Source organism: Pseudorca crassidens, chromosome 9 (assembly GCF_039906515.1).
Source record: "Pseudorca crassidens isolate mPseCra1 chromosome 9, mPseCra1.hap1, whole genome shotgun sequence".
In the NCBI taxonomy this organism is placed as follows: domain Eukaryota; kingdom Metazoa; phylum Chordata; class Mammalia; order Artiodactyla; family Delphinidae; genus Pseudorca; species Pseudorca crassidens.
In genome coordinates, this window is record NC_090304.1 from 101,300,442 (window position 1) to 101,315,394 (window position 14,953).

Here is a 14,953-nt window from a genome sequence, read left to right on the forward strand (position 1 = left end):
CCAGGGTGGTGGGCCTTTGACAACTTGAGACCTCCGCTGTGTGTGTCCGTGGAGACCAGGTTGGGTCACTGCTTGCCCCCCTTTACCCCCACCTCACTGGCCAGTGGCTGATGTCCTCTGCACAGGTCTGACCCTGACCAGGCTCTGGTCCCACTGCCTCATCACCAAAAACCTCCATCCAGAAATGTTCCTTTCCTACTATGCATTCCCTCCTCTGGACCGTCCACTCTCATCCCAGCTAGGGAGGGTCAAAGGCTCTGACATCCCACCCCGTCGCCATCGGAGGAAGCAGCCTAGCCTCAGGGGGTGGTGAGCGCTGACACTGGGCTGTGAAGGGAGGTACAGGACAGGCCTGGGGGCTCCAAGGTCAGTCACAGGGAGAGGCAGTGGACAGCCAGGCAGGCTGCCACACACTTGGCTGGACCCATAATTGAGGTCTGCAGTTCTGGCCAAGGTCACAAAGGGAGGGATGGCTGAGAGGCTCAGAAGTGACAGAGTGGCGTGACTGTGAATCACAAGGTTTACCACCCAGAAAGGGAGCTCAACACTAACGTCCCCCCATGTGTGTGACTGTCATCGCCACCCCCCAGCCCCAGCTGTGGGGCTCTGTTTCTCTCTTCATATCTGTTCCGTGTTTCTTGTGTTCTTCGCGTTATAGCCTCTCTGAAGCGCTATTTAAAAAAAAATTTTTTTTTAATTGAAGTATAGTTGATTTACAATGTTGTGTTAGTTTCAGGTGTACAGCAAAGTGATTAAGTTTTATTTTTATATATGTATATGTTTATATATATATATAAGTTTTATATATTCTTTTTCAGATTCTTTTCCTTATAGGTTATTACAAAATATTGAGTATAGTTCCCCATGCTGTACTGTAGGTCCTAGTTTGTTATCTGTTGAAGCTCTGTATTTTGGCATCCTTTCTTTTTCCTATCTCTGCTTCTCTGTTTATGGCCCTATGAGCAGAAAGAAATGTTAAAAAAAAACGTTTTTCTTAAGCCAGGTTGTCCAAGGAGGAACGAAGGGAAGCAGAACAAAGTCCACTTGTCTTCTTTTGAGTCCTTTTAGCAAAAGGAAATGAGCTTCAGCCTTATAGGGGAACTTGCAGTTAGATACGAGTATAAAAATTACCAAGGAAGTTATGGTCTCCATCCCAAGAGGTCTTCGAAAATGTTAGGGAAACCTATTGGGCCATCTGCGGTGAGAACATCTGTCTTGAAAGAGGGAGGAGTAAAATGGAAGGCGCGGAAGCTCTCCTGCCTGAGGATGCTCTCAGAAGCCTCACTGGAAATATGTGTGTGGGTGGGGGGATGAGGGGGGCCCGGATCGCTTTGCCCTCAAGAAAATCTGGGGCTTCAGCGAGGGGTCTCAGCCTCGCTGCTGCTGGAGAGAGGGTGACATTCAACTCTGCACAGGGCTTCAGCCAAAATCCTGCCCTGTTTAGGCCCAGGCCCTTTGGGGCGCTCCCAGAGGCAGCCCTATGCACCCTGGCCCCAGACTGGGCATTTTAGGCCCGCGAATTTGGGTGATGCAGAAAACAACGAAGGCAGAAATGTCAGAAGTAATTAAACCAAGCGATAGCTTAAACCCCTGTAGAAATCAACACATCCGGTTTAATCACCTTCTTAAGCTAGCACAAGACTGCAATTCTGTGGAGAGGGGTTCTTTATTTCTCTGGATCGTTAATAAGAACTGTATATCTTGAGTTTGCTTTTGGTTCAGATGCTCCTGGGGAGAGGTGATGAGGGTGGGCCTGGGGGTGGGGACTCCGAAAAGAAAACAAGATATAATAAAATCTTATTTGAGGTCCTCTCTCGCCCCCCGCTCCTGGCACTGTCCGCACTCGGGGCAGCCCGCCCTCCCAGCACCCAGGCAGAGGCACAGTGCTGAATGTGATAAATGAGGCCATTAGAGAAATTCATTTCTCTTTATTAGTCTGTGTCAGATCCTTTCTATTAGTGGCTGGAAACGACCTCTCTTCTGCAGTAAAATGTCATGCCAGTTCACTCCTTTTATTTGTTCTGCACCAACGAGGCTCAAACTCTCCCTGAATTAGTGCAGTGAGATTTATTTTCTCCAAATTTTGAACGGCTTAAGAGAGATTGGGGGGGGGGGGTGGCAGGGGGGTCGGTGGTGGGATGAACTGGGAGATTGGGATTGGCATATATACCCTAAGATGTATAAAATAGATAACTAATAACCTGCTGTATAAAAAAATAAATTAAATAAAATTCAAAAAAATAAAAATAAAAAAAAGAGAGAGATTGGGCTGGAGGGGGCGGCCAGGTGGGAGGCGACACAGGGAAAAGTGTGGAGAAAGGTCGGGGAGGGAGAAGGTGAGCTCTTCTGGAAGTCAGACGTCCTCGGCTCTCTGGAAATAAAGGCTAATGGCCATCTTTCACATCTCGTTCATCATCGTCCAGACACTGGGGACCGAGTTTCCACGTTTCTGCTTCCAGCCTCTGAAGGGTACTGATCCACGGTGGGAGAGATCTGGACAGCGGGAAGAGGAACTCCTTAAAACCCATTTTCTAGTTGGACAGACTGAAGCTCAGGGAAGGTCAAGAATGACAGGACCAGTATCCCACGCATGACTGGAAATCCCCCTTCCGATCCCCTGCCTGGCTCAGACAAGGGCATTCATGTCCTGGGAGGGTAAAGTGCCCAGCCCTCCTGGTCTCTGCCCTAGTTACCCCACCCCACCCCAGGCCCGCAGTGGAGGCTGCTGGAAAGGACTCCTTGAAGGTGGCTTCCAGCCTCTTCCCCAGTCTTATGGGGTGATGTTGGAGGATAGCTTAAAATATAGGTCAACGCTTAGGCAGGTGTAGGATGGGCAACTGGGGAAGGGGCTGGGAACTGGGCCGGGAACAGCCTTAAAGAAGGCCATAGCATCACTGCAGCCACAGAACCCATCTGAGTCACTGGGAAACTGAGCCTGTTTCTCAGGGGTGGTACAGAGCATCTCAGCAGTCCCCACACTTGAGGTAGCAGGTAGCGGTCAGGGTGATCGAGAGATGCAGGTGGATAGAGCACGCGAGCCACAGGCAGCCCTACCAACCCTGGCTATGGTTCATATGAAAAGCTGTGGGTGAGCACAGATGTCATCCGAACTCCTGGGCTCCAGGGATCCAGGGATCAGGGCGGGTGGAACCAGAGGCAGGAGGCTGGGGAGGGTGAGGTATGAAGGGAGGATTGGGGAACTGATAGTGCAGCTCAGTCAGGGAGGGGCTGGGGAGAGGGGCCATGGCAGCAACCAGGAGGCCTGTTCTGTGCTCCACGGGTCCTTGCCTAACTTGGGGGAGAGGATGGAAAGCACGTTTTCTTCTACTGAGAGATGGCAGAAGCCATAGAAAACACCCCCAGATATGCCCTCGTCTCACACACACACACACACACACACACACACACACACACACACACATGGGAGATCTGACACCTGCAGGGGAGAGGTTTATAAAATGGACCAATGCTAGAGCTGTGCCTGGAAGGTGCACGCTGTCCCCCAGTGGAGGGGACAGTGCCTCCACCCCAGTCCCCAAAAGCCCAGCTCTGTGCGAGACCTCGAATCTAACTGCTGCTCATCTCTTCGACGTCATCTCCCTCCGTTCGCCTACCTTGCTCCAGCCACAAGCACCTGGATTTTGTTCCAGAAACATGCCAAGCTCATTTCTCTCTGAAGTGCTTTGCGTTTTCCCCTTCTTGGCATGCCCCTCCCTCTGACCTTTGCCTGACTGCCTCCTCTGTCCTTCCAGGCTTAACTCAAATGTCACCTCCTCAGAGAGGCCCTCCCTGATCACTCTCCTCCCTGCAGAGGCCAGGGCAGTGGCAGACGAGCTCACCCTCTCCCCCCAGCCCAACTCCAGAGCTGGTAGCTGGGAGACACAGTCACGGGCAGCTCCCTCCTCCCCGCCCCACATGCCACGCACGCTGTGTACACAAAACACATGATGCTCGCACACGCATTGCATACAGATAACACGTAGCCCTGCACACACACTGCATACAATAGAGGGCATAGGCACCCTGTATTCACAGCACACAAACTCCGCACCCCAGCTCCATACACACAACCCATGTGCGCATAGTACAGCAGAGACGTAACACCGTGTGTGCACACGCAATAAAAACACCTAGGGCAACCCACTTACACAACGCTCACACTCGCTCTCGTTGACAGCCTACATTCAACCCAGGCGCACGCACGTGCACTGGCACACCCACACACCGTCAGCAGCTGCCCACCCTGCCTCCAGCCGGTGAGGAAGGGACGTGCAGTGACCGCGGCCGCTGTGGGGATGGGGCAGGGGCTGCGCCCCCCACCACCTGGCACGATGCTGTGGATTATTAGTTCCTGGTAATTTAGTGCCCTTGTACGGAGTCGATTTGTGCCTTTCACTCCTAATTGATCTAGTGGCTGTTTAAACGGCAGCAGGCATCTGTTGAGAGTAGGAAGGTTCATAAGGCGCAATAATTCATAACACCGTCTGGAATTTGCCTTTCATGTCCCTCAGCTAAACCACTGCAGGTCTCTGCTTAAATCACAGCCATGAAGGCTTCCTTTGGTATTCCACTCAGGGCCGGGAGAATCTTGCATTAAACTGGGATCAGGTTAGATTAGACTATAATATGCTGCGGTATTAGTGGCTGCAAATGAAGACTTATACTGGAGTTTAACCCCTTCACCTGGTTTTCTCTTTGTCTTCAGCGGATGGCTGAGCGAACCCATTGTTTTCCCACCAGCTTCCTGAGGGGGCGAAATAGCTCTTCTAGCAATTTGGGGCTGCAGATGCGCTACCCTCAAATATTGACCCTTTTTTCCTCCAGACTGTGACCCAGCCTGCAGCCTTGGAGCCCAGCTATTTACGCACCAGCTCCCCAAACAAGGGTCAGGGAGATAATGTCTAGAGGCAGCTTTGCCAAGCCACGCAGCTCATCTGTGGCAGGAATTCATCTCCCCTCAGCCCCCGCTGCCCCCGAGCTTGAGTAGAATGACCAGTAGGTATAGGTTTGAGTGTGGATGGGTCTCAGCACCTTCTGCCTTTCTGCCTAGAATTATTGGAATCCCAGGATGGGACAGGCTCACAGGGGTCCCCCATCAGCCTACAAACACTATGCAGGATGAATGTTCAGTCCTTCTCGGCATGTTTAATCATAGCGTGCTGGAGGGAAGAAGCATGATCTGTTTTCATTTTCAGGACTTACTGTGCTTTCCAATATGGTAGCCACTAGCCACATGTTGCTATCTAAATTAAAATTAGTTAAAATTAGACAAAATAAAAAATTCAGTGTCCTAGACACAAGAGCCATATTTTATTTATTTTTAATAGATCTTTATTGCAGTGTAATTGCTTCACAATAGTGTGTTGGTTTCTGTTGTACAACAGAGTGAATCAGCTATATGTATACATATATCCCCATATCCCCTCCCTCTCGAGCCTCCCTCCCACCCTCCCTATCCCACCCCTCTAGGTGGTCACAAAGCACCGAGCTGATCTCCCTGTGCTATGCAGCTGCTTCCCACTAGCTATCTAATTTTACATTTGGTAGTGTATATATGTCAATGCTACTGTCTAACTTTGTCCCAGCTTCCTCTTCCCCCACTGTGTCCTCAAGTCCGTTCTCTATGTCTACGTCTTTATTCCTGCCCTGCCACTAGGTTCATCAGTACCATTTTTTTTTTAGATTCCATATGTTTGCGTTAGCATACGGTATTTGTTTTTCTCTTTCTGACTTACTTCCCTCTGTATGACAGACTCTAGGTCCATCCACCATGGACGTTGCTTAAAAAGCTAAAAATAGAATTACCATATGACCCGGCAATCCCACTACTGGGCATATACCCTGAGAAAACCATAATTCAGAAACAGCCATGTTTTAAATGTCCATTGGCCTCATGAAGTTGGTGGCTACCGTATTGGACAGCAGAGATTGTAGAATGTCTTCATCACCTCAAGAAGTTCTGCTGGGCAGTGCTGGCTACAACATCCCCGTTGGCAGAAGCCTGGGGACCAGACCCAACATACATACTTTCTCCTCTCCCAGCTCGCAGAGCTCACTCAAAAAGAAGGGAGCTAGATGTTGTGGTTCCAGGGCACTGAGGTGAGCAACCAGAGAGGGATGTGCCGTTGCTTTTTGGGAACCATGGTGGGAGGGAATGGGGCTCCAGAGTCCAGTGTCAATACCCATGTAAACACATGTGCACGTGCCGGGTGTGAAGACATAGTTGTTCACTCATGCTGCAGAGAACTGAGAACGAGATGCACTTGTATATGCAAATGGGGTCACACACCTAACATGTATATATTCAACAAAGATTTATTAGTATCCACATGCCGCTGCTAGACTCTGGGCAGACAGTGAGGAATGAGGTGGGCTTGCTTCTTGCCCTCACGTAGCTGAGAGTCTAGTGCGGAAGACAGGTGGTAAAGCAAACAGCCCAGGGAGCCGTTGGCACAGGTTGAGGGGAGGGGCAGTCAGGGAACCTTCCCAGAGTGGGTGATGTCGAAGCCAAGACCCATAGAGTCGCCAGGTAAGCACTTCAGCTTACATCCATCCATCACAGAACCGTCACACACATGCGCACACTCATACTCACGTATTCATCATTCACTGGTTCATTGTCAGTCACCGAATATTTATTAAGTGCCTGCTATCAGCGCCAGGGCAAGGTCTTAAGGATACAGTGATCATTGAGACAGAGACAGCCTTGGAGGAAAACACTGGACAAATAATGATGCAAAGAATTATTTAATTACAGTTGTGCTAAGTGTGTGATGATAGAAACGTGTAGGGAAGTGTTACACGTGTGACTGGGGTGTCTGACCTAAACTGAGTCGGTCAACAGATGCAGGACAGGTGGAGACTTCTGCCCACCACGTGTGACGAGTACTCAGGTCCACACCCCGCCACGTACACTTGCAAACACACAGGTGCTGCCCTCGGCTGGCTCCATGCAGCCACGGGAGGGTGTGTGACCAACCACGCATGTTCACATCCAGCACTTTTCTGGACATTTCCCATATTTCCTTCCCAGATTGACACTGAGCCAGAAATGGACACCTACTTCTGGGAAGGGTTATACCCAGCATCCCTCATCAAATATCTGTGCAGTTTCTCTGGACAAAGAGAAAAGTTAGGCCCCTGGTGGGGAGGGACAGAAGCCTCTGAGGCCCTAGGAATCAGGAGACTGAATTCTCTGTGCCAGGGCGTGAAATGCTGCCGTCTAGGCTGACCATGGGGACTGGGGCCTTTCTCAGGGAGTGGGACCCTGGGAGAAGAAGTGACGGCAATGTGGGAAGGGACCCTGGTGGCTTCCGAGCCCCGACGGCAGCAAGTCTTTGAGTGCGCATGTGTGAGCTCTTGATGTCCCCGCAGGCACCCTCTTTTTCCGCTCCTGACGCTGCTGTTTGAGAAATGTGAACAGGCCACGCAGGGCTCGGAGTGCATCACCTCCGCCAGCTTTGACGTGGACATCGAGAACTTTGTCCACCAGCAAGAGCAAGAGCACAAACCCTTCTTCAGCGACGACCCAGAGCTGGACAACCTGGTAAAGACCCTGCAACCCCGCCCTGGCTAGGTTCTCCCTACCTTCTGATGCCCTCCAGATGCCCTAGAAGCGACCCTTTCATTCATGCATTCAACAAAGAAATTTGCATGCCCCCTGTGGGCAGGCACTAGGTGTGCCCTTCCAGCATCTGAGAACCTTAAACCAAGAGTTGCATGCAAAGGGGTTGCTGCCAAAGCTCTCCCCTCCTCTGCCGCTGCAACACTAGTAGCATCACCTACACCCCCTTGCAGTGCAGACGGGAGGAAAGGAGGGTCATGGTGCCCAGAATGTCTGGTGTAGCTGTTCCAAGAGCTAGAGCCCTGGCACGCTGGTAAATTTGTCTTGGGCTGCCCAGAGAGGAGCTGATGGCCGTGTGCTACAGTGTGGAGGGTGGGGATGACAGGCACCGTCAAGCAGATCGGTGGATAGGAAGACCGGAAACAGAGTCACACTGAGCAGATCAGCAGATGTCCTGCCCATTTAGGGGGACGCAGTAGATCAGGCTCCCAAACCTAGCTTGTCATCCACATCATCACTACAGCTTTGAAAAGCACACGGGCCTGGGGCCCACCACCTGGAAACCGTGATTCAGTAAGTTTGGTGGGACCTGTGAAGATACATTTTTAGAGGTTTCCCAGACAGCTGCAATCTTCAATAAGGCTTGGTAACCACTAGATTAGATGATGCCTGAAATTCTCATCTAGCCCTGGGAATCCTGTTGAGAAAGAGAGCTGTAGAGAGGGTGCTCTGTTTGTTCATCCTGACAGCGGTCATCCTGGGATTATTAACCACAATTCTTGATTTTTCTGTGGGTGGATTACCGAGATGATGCAGGGTGAATTTGGAAACTCTGAAAAACTCTTTCTTCCACAAATTGATTGATTAGAGCACTGACCTCTTGCAGTCAGAGTTTAGTTAGTACCTACTCCCAAAAGAGAGACAGAATTAGAAAAGCAAATGTGACTCCAGAAAGGAAGGAAGAAAAACACACACACACAGTGCACCAGCAGAACAGATTTAAATGACTTGGGTATTATCCTGTGTTGGGAATTATCCACCCCACTGCTTCTCTCAAGAGTTGATTATGCTACTTTATGGAGGCCAGAAGAGCTACCAGGAGAGCCCCCCAGCCTGGCCTGGAAAGTTGTGAAGTATTATGATGCGTTTAGAGGACAGATGATAAGCACCTGACCGGGGTCGGGAGCGTTAGTGCAGATTTCTGGGAGCCGCAAATCCACCTCGGCTTGTGCCTGGCCCTCCCTCTCCCCTGGCTGGGATTGAGCAGACATCCTTCCCGGGAGCCCAGACCACTGTCTCTCAGGTCCCCTAGGACAGCTGTCCCCGTGCAGGTTCTCCCGTTGGTCCAGCAGTAAGTGCGGGCTGGCCTGGCCCTGCCCTGCTGTTCGGTTGCTCAGAATCTCAGAACCGCAATTGTGAATCAGGTCTTTAGAAGCTAAACCGGCAGCAGCCATGGAACCAGGAAGTGAGGCAGCCGTTTCTGCAGGAGCTGGAATGGGCACTCCTCTCCCTTGACCCCAAAAGAGACTGAGGCCAAAATTGGTAGGAAATACCTACAATAGGCTGAGTAACATGAAAGAATTTACACCTTCAGAGGTAGGAGTCCTGGGGAAACAAACCTCACAGACCTTGCCCACTACCACCTGCCAGGTGAGCTATAGACGACCCCCCGAGGACAGCCTCTTATTCTAGCCCAGCCTGGAAAATACCAAAAAGTGTGGCCACCTCCCTGTTCTCCCCTGGCCCACACTACCTGGGTCTCTCAGAGTTCTGTTCACTCAAAAGACTCAGATTTCTTCATTAATCCAACAAAACTTGGTTACTGTCTGCTACGTGCCACACCTGACCTAGGCACGCGGATGTTGTAGGAGCTGCCCCAATGGCCCCTGGCCCCCGGTGCTCCCTGGGCCTCTATCTCAGGGGACTGCACTGGGAGTGGTCCCCTGGTGGAGCAGGCCTTGGACAGCCCACCTCCTCATGTGGACCTGATTTACCCAGAGTTAGCTGCAGTCAATGACTGACGGATGGGTCGATTATTTAAATGGAGACCATTGAAGGAGCCAAGGACCTCAGCCCAGCTACACAGCTCACCCTCTGGGTGACTTTGATGACAGCTCCTTTGAAGCTCAGTTTCCTCGTCTATAGAGCCAATCCGCCTGTCTCCTGTGACAGTCATAAAATATTCACGAGATGGCTTGTGGAACTAAGTGCATGGCACCCAGAAGGTTAAGGTCAAATGCAGTATCGCTAAAGCCAGGCATTCCAGCCACCTCACCTCACCTCCAGGCCATCAGAGAGACTGTGTGGGCTGAAGCCTGAAACTTTACCGGGCGTGGGGGGAGGGTGTCAGGCAGCGCCCTTTGCCACCCCACTTGTAGTCCTGCGTCGGGAGGGGAGAGATGAAGAGGCCGATCACAGGAGCCATCATTAGAACAAGAATCATGCAGCCAGCACAGCCGAGATGCACATAATTAGAAATTAGAAAAAGGTCAGATCGCGTCATTATCAGCTCAATCAGCTGCTGAGTGCCACAGCCAGTTAATTTGGCATCTGTGTTTTTTACAACCCCACACACGTAGCCCAACGGACTGTAACTCTTTATCCGGACAGATATACTGCGCAGCGGAGCAGGGACATAAAATGAGACCCCAAGCAAATGAGCTGAGATAATTGAGAGATTTATTTTTTATATATATGTGTGTCAGGGCGGCTTTCCTTTGCCCTTGAATGTTGACTTTCACAGATGGGATTGTCAGGAGGACACTAGGATCCCCCGAACTCTGTCCCGCGCTGGGCGCTCGGGTCCTGCCTCCTCCCCAGCTCCCCCAGGCCCACCACGGGCACGCGGGTCCTCCCCCTCCAGCTGGTCCCCTCCTCTCGTCCACGCAAATCTCTGTGTCTACCTGCCCCGCTCCACGGTCTCTCAGACGAGTTCCCATGGGCGCTGCTTACTAAGCTCTGCCAGAGATGCTCAGAGACCAGAGAAGTTCCCAGAGTATAGGTTTCTGAAGGAACCTCCCTTCCCGGTTAGCCAGCTGCCCGAAAAGAAACTTAGAATCCCAAAACGCTGGTGGGGAAACCACAGGCGTGGAAAGCAGCCCATTTTATAGATGGGGACACTGGAGTCTGGATAAGGGCAGTGACTTGTCAGCATCCAGGTCTGCTGGCTCCTTGCACGCCATCACCCACCTCTCTGCTTCCCGGGGGGTAACAGACGCCTCATTTATACAGGGTACCACCAGCATCTCTCCCCCTGGTACCCACGCTCTCTGAGCCTCTCCACCTCCCCATTTCAGTGCCATGCGGGTGGCTTTCCACCCCCATGGTGGCTAAGCTGGAATGCTCCCCCGGGGATACCCTCACTCCAATTCCCACACCCACCCAGCATTCACCAGGCCTCTGGCACCCGGCCCTTGGATCCCCTGCTTGGGCCCAGCAGCCTCTGACTGGCACTTGGTCCAGTCTGTAAAATTCGCAAGTTCCCCAAACCCCTTTGAAAGGTGAAAGCTTTTTGTTTTATGAAATCTGATTTACGGGCCCCCAGTGCAGGGCCGAGGTTTTATATATTATGCAGGATTTCAAACCGAAGCTCTAAAACGTACGGTTTCAGTTTCATGCATGGAATTTTTTTATGTGTAACTTTTTTAACACTTACGGGGCACGTTTTAATGAGACCCTGGTGTGGCTTAAGGGACAGATTATAGCTGCCTGACCGCAAAACCAGCTCCAAAATGGGGCCCCCCAGGCCCCTGGGCCCACTCTGAAGAGGCAGGGCCAGAGGCCAGAGGCTGTGAATAAGGAGGCCAGGCAGAGCCCTGGGCCCACCGAGACCGCGGGCGGCCCCCTTCAGAGAGCCATTCCCTTCGGCCTCCCGCCCACACTCTCTTCGCCTTGACGGGAGCAGAAAAATCCCACAAGACACCAGAACAGGGAAAGGAAATAATAATCAAAGCCAGTAATAACTAACATTTATAGTGCACTTACTGGGTGCCAGGTGCCGTTCTGAACACTTCACCTGTATTATCTTATTTAATCCTCTTCTCAGACCCACAGGCACAGATTATTATTATCCCCGTTTTAAGATGAGGAGATTGAGACACGAGGTGAAATCACCAGCTCAAGACCACACAGCACATACGTGGGTCAAATACAGGCGTGGAGCCCGGCCCACGCTCAGCAGTGACGCAGCCCTAGAGCCAGTCTTTTCTTAGTGCTTCCTCTGCACTTGTCTTTAGTTCTTTTCTGGCCAGATCTCCTTTTGTCCTCAGTACGACTCTGAGGGGGTTGCTGCCGCTATCCTGCTTTACACATGAGGACACCGAAGTGCAGAGATCACGTGAACTGTCCAGAGCGTCCCAGTAAGAGGAGGACCCCAGACCGAGCCTCCAAAACCCGCTGTTCTCTAGCACCCAGCTCTGCTATTGAATTCTCACCATAGCCCTATGAGAGGGTTATCATTATACCCATTTTACAGAAGGGGGAATCCAAGACCGAGAGCCCTATAGTCAGTAAGTTACAGAGCTGGGGTTTGCGCCAGGTGGGTGTAACTCCTGAAGCCCACCTCTTTCCCCTGAACCACAGTGCTTCTCCAAACTCTGGGGACGTGGGAAGGGAAGTGTCACATTGTGACTTGAAAGCATTTGACTTGTCCTGCGAGGTGGCCTCCCTAAGCAGCCTACAGGCTCTGGACTTCACCTTTCTTCCATGTCCCAGGCCTTGTTCCAGTGACCCCACATTTCCAACTGCTCAGGCCAGGTCCGGCTGGTCTGGTCTGGTCTGGAAAAATTCCTGAATAGATTTTAGCTTTGGCTGACCTAGTGACATGCAGGAAGCGTCAGAGCACTTCAAGGAATGTGTGTTTCCCAATTTCTTCATCCGTAAATGAGGGAGAACATTCCAGCTTCCCAAATTGCAGAAGGAGGAGAGGGTAAACAGAATCTGCCCTCCAGGGCAAAGCTACCTCCCTCCCTAATTGCTGCCTGGAATCTTGCTGGTTACCTAATCTCTGAGCCTTGATCTCCTCATCTCTAGCAGAGTGATAACAGTGCCTGTGTGTCCCCATGTTTCTGAGACTCAAATGAGGTAATGGAGAGAGAAGCATTTTGCAAATTGTAAAGTGCTACGTATATAAATGTTTTGAAAGGCAAGGCCAGTACTATCAAATGAAGAGGCCGCAATCCTACAAGAGAGGCCACTTTTCGGAAAAGTATTTGATGGTGGGGGGGAGGGACGTGTTGGCGTAAGAATCCCCATATAGCACACAGCTCCTGTGTGCCCAGGACGTACGTGTACATGATCTTATTCAGTGTTCACCACAACTCTACAGTGTAAGTATTACCTATCAGCTTACATTTATAGATGAAGTTAAATGACTTGTCCAAAATACCCCGGGCAGCAAATAGTAGATTCAGGATATCATGCCACGCGACTTCCCAGAAAATTAGAGGCCCCGGTCCTGCGGGCTTTCCTGAGACTTGTGGGGCTCGTGTGCTGTGATATGAGACTGAAATGCAGGGGTGCATCTCGTTTTGCTTCTGTGAAGCCCTCTGCTCAGAAGGAGAGGGCTGGTTTTTTATTTTGAAAGAGAAGGGAGGGAGAGAAGCTGAAAGATGAAGCAAAACTGAGAGAAAAGGAATGAAAGATCCACTCATCACATTTGATGACGATGTTAAATTAAATGGAATTGTTATTGCACTAGAAGATTTGGAATAACTTTTTACATGACCCTGATCACTTAGGAAAAATAGTTTAATATGTCAGAGTTTTATTCTGATTTAGAGGCAAAAACCCAAAATTGCATAAAAATAAGATAGAGGATGATTTACTAAACATAAATATAGAAGAAAAAACTGAGGATGATGATTCTTCCACCATCTGAAACTGGAACAGCAACAGAACAGCAATAGAAAAGCCAACAGGATATTAGAAATCATCAAAAGAGGTTGCAAAAGTTTATATGCATTTGCTTCCCTGTGGTTTATAAAGCACTTTCACATTATTATCTCTTTTAGCCGTTATCAAATCTTGTGAGACAGGGATGAGGAAAACTGAGGCTCAGGGAAGTCGTGGAATTAGCCCAATGTCACCCAGTTTGTAAATAGTAGGTCTGGACTCAAATCCAAGCTGTCTGATGGTAAATCCCACAGGCTTTGCGCCAGGCCAGGCAGCTGCCCCACATTAATGGCATTGCCCGTTTTTTCCTCTAATACTGAATAGGTCCTACATATTCATTGCCTTGGAATACCATTATGATTTACTCTATGTTCTTAAATCTTTAAACCAAGTCTATTACCTCATAAAAAGTAATCCTTCACCTGTACTTTATTAGACCAAAATGTAGGTCCACTTTTGGCCACCGTGCACCAAATCTATTTAAACACACTGCATGCGTATTTCATTTGAGCAAAGCTATTTTGGGTAGATTTTACTTTTTATTTTATTTTATTTTATTTTATTTTAAATACTTAATTGTATTTTCTGATTCTTTTTACCTAATGAGGATTTATTGGCTATAAATAGATAGGTGCACTTTTCTGTGTGTATGGGTGTGTATGTGTGTATTCACGCAAAGATTTTAAAATGAATAAATAAAATGTTGATTGAAAATGAAGGATAGTCCAGTAAAGGAAAGCTCAGAGAAAGAAGAAAGAAGAAATGACAGGAAGGAAGGAAGGGAGGGAGAAAGAAGAAAGGTTTAAGGAATTAGGATTATTTTGTCTGGGGAAGACAAAGCTAACTGGGCAACTTATTTAAGTCAGAGGTCTTGTCCAGTGTTTGTCATATAATGAGACTCAATATTTGTTGAACGTATAACATTAAATTAAGGGAGCTTGTATTGATGGAAGACCTGGATGTTCTCGGTGCCTACAGAAGGCTGAGTCAGCACTTTATATTAAGGCAGCAGAGATTGCAGTAAATGTTTGGAAGAACTCAGCAGATTGAGAGAACATGGAGATGGCGTGAGGTGGTAAGAGAGCCTCAGGAGAGGAGATGCAGCCACGTGTCCGGGAGGGTTTGGACCATCTGGTCACCTAGAGACTGGCCTAGATCATCTCACGTGGTCCCTTCCAGGACCATCAGAAGTCCCTGTAACGTTCAGAGAATCAGAAAACAGAAGGCATCTGACAGTCCAACCCCCTCTTCTTACGCATGAGGAAGCACGCTGAGGTACTCTGGCTCCTGTGGGCCAGGCCAGAGCAGCCGAATGCGGGAACATTGCCAGGGAGGGTTCTGGAAATCCTAAACTTGAGTTTCCTGGATGCCCGTACTTCCTGTCACTAAGCCACTTTCTCCCTAAACCATGCACCCTATCAACTGACATTTTCTCTGTGTAAATCCTGAGACCCTTAGTTGCCGGTGAAGCAACACAGGCAACATGGCTTCACGCTC

The 14,953-nt window shown here is 49.8% G+C and overlaps 1 protein-coding gene across 10 annotated transcripts in view; it reads left to right on the forward strand.

The window, feature by feature from the left end:
- PKNOX2 (PBX/knotted 1 homeobox 2) overlaps positions 1–14,953 on the forward strand; it is a 303,483-nt gene that overhangs the window by 252,872 nt on the left and 35,658 nt on the right. For all 10 annotated transcript variants that reach the window (XM_067751462.1, XM_067751466.1, XM_067751469.1 and 7 more), the window contains one exon: positions 7,375–7,546. In XM_067751462.1, the coding sequence (XP_067607563.1) occupies positions 7,375–7,546 (172 nt within the window). The remainder of the gene's footprint in view (positions 1–7,374; positions 7,547–14,953) is intronic.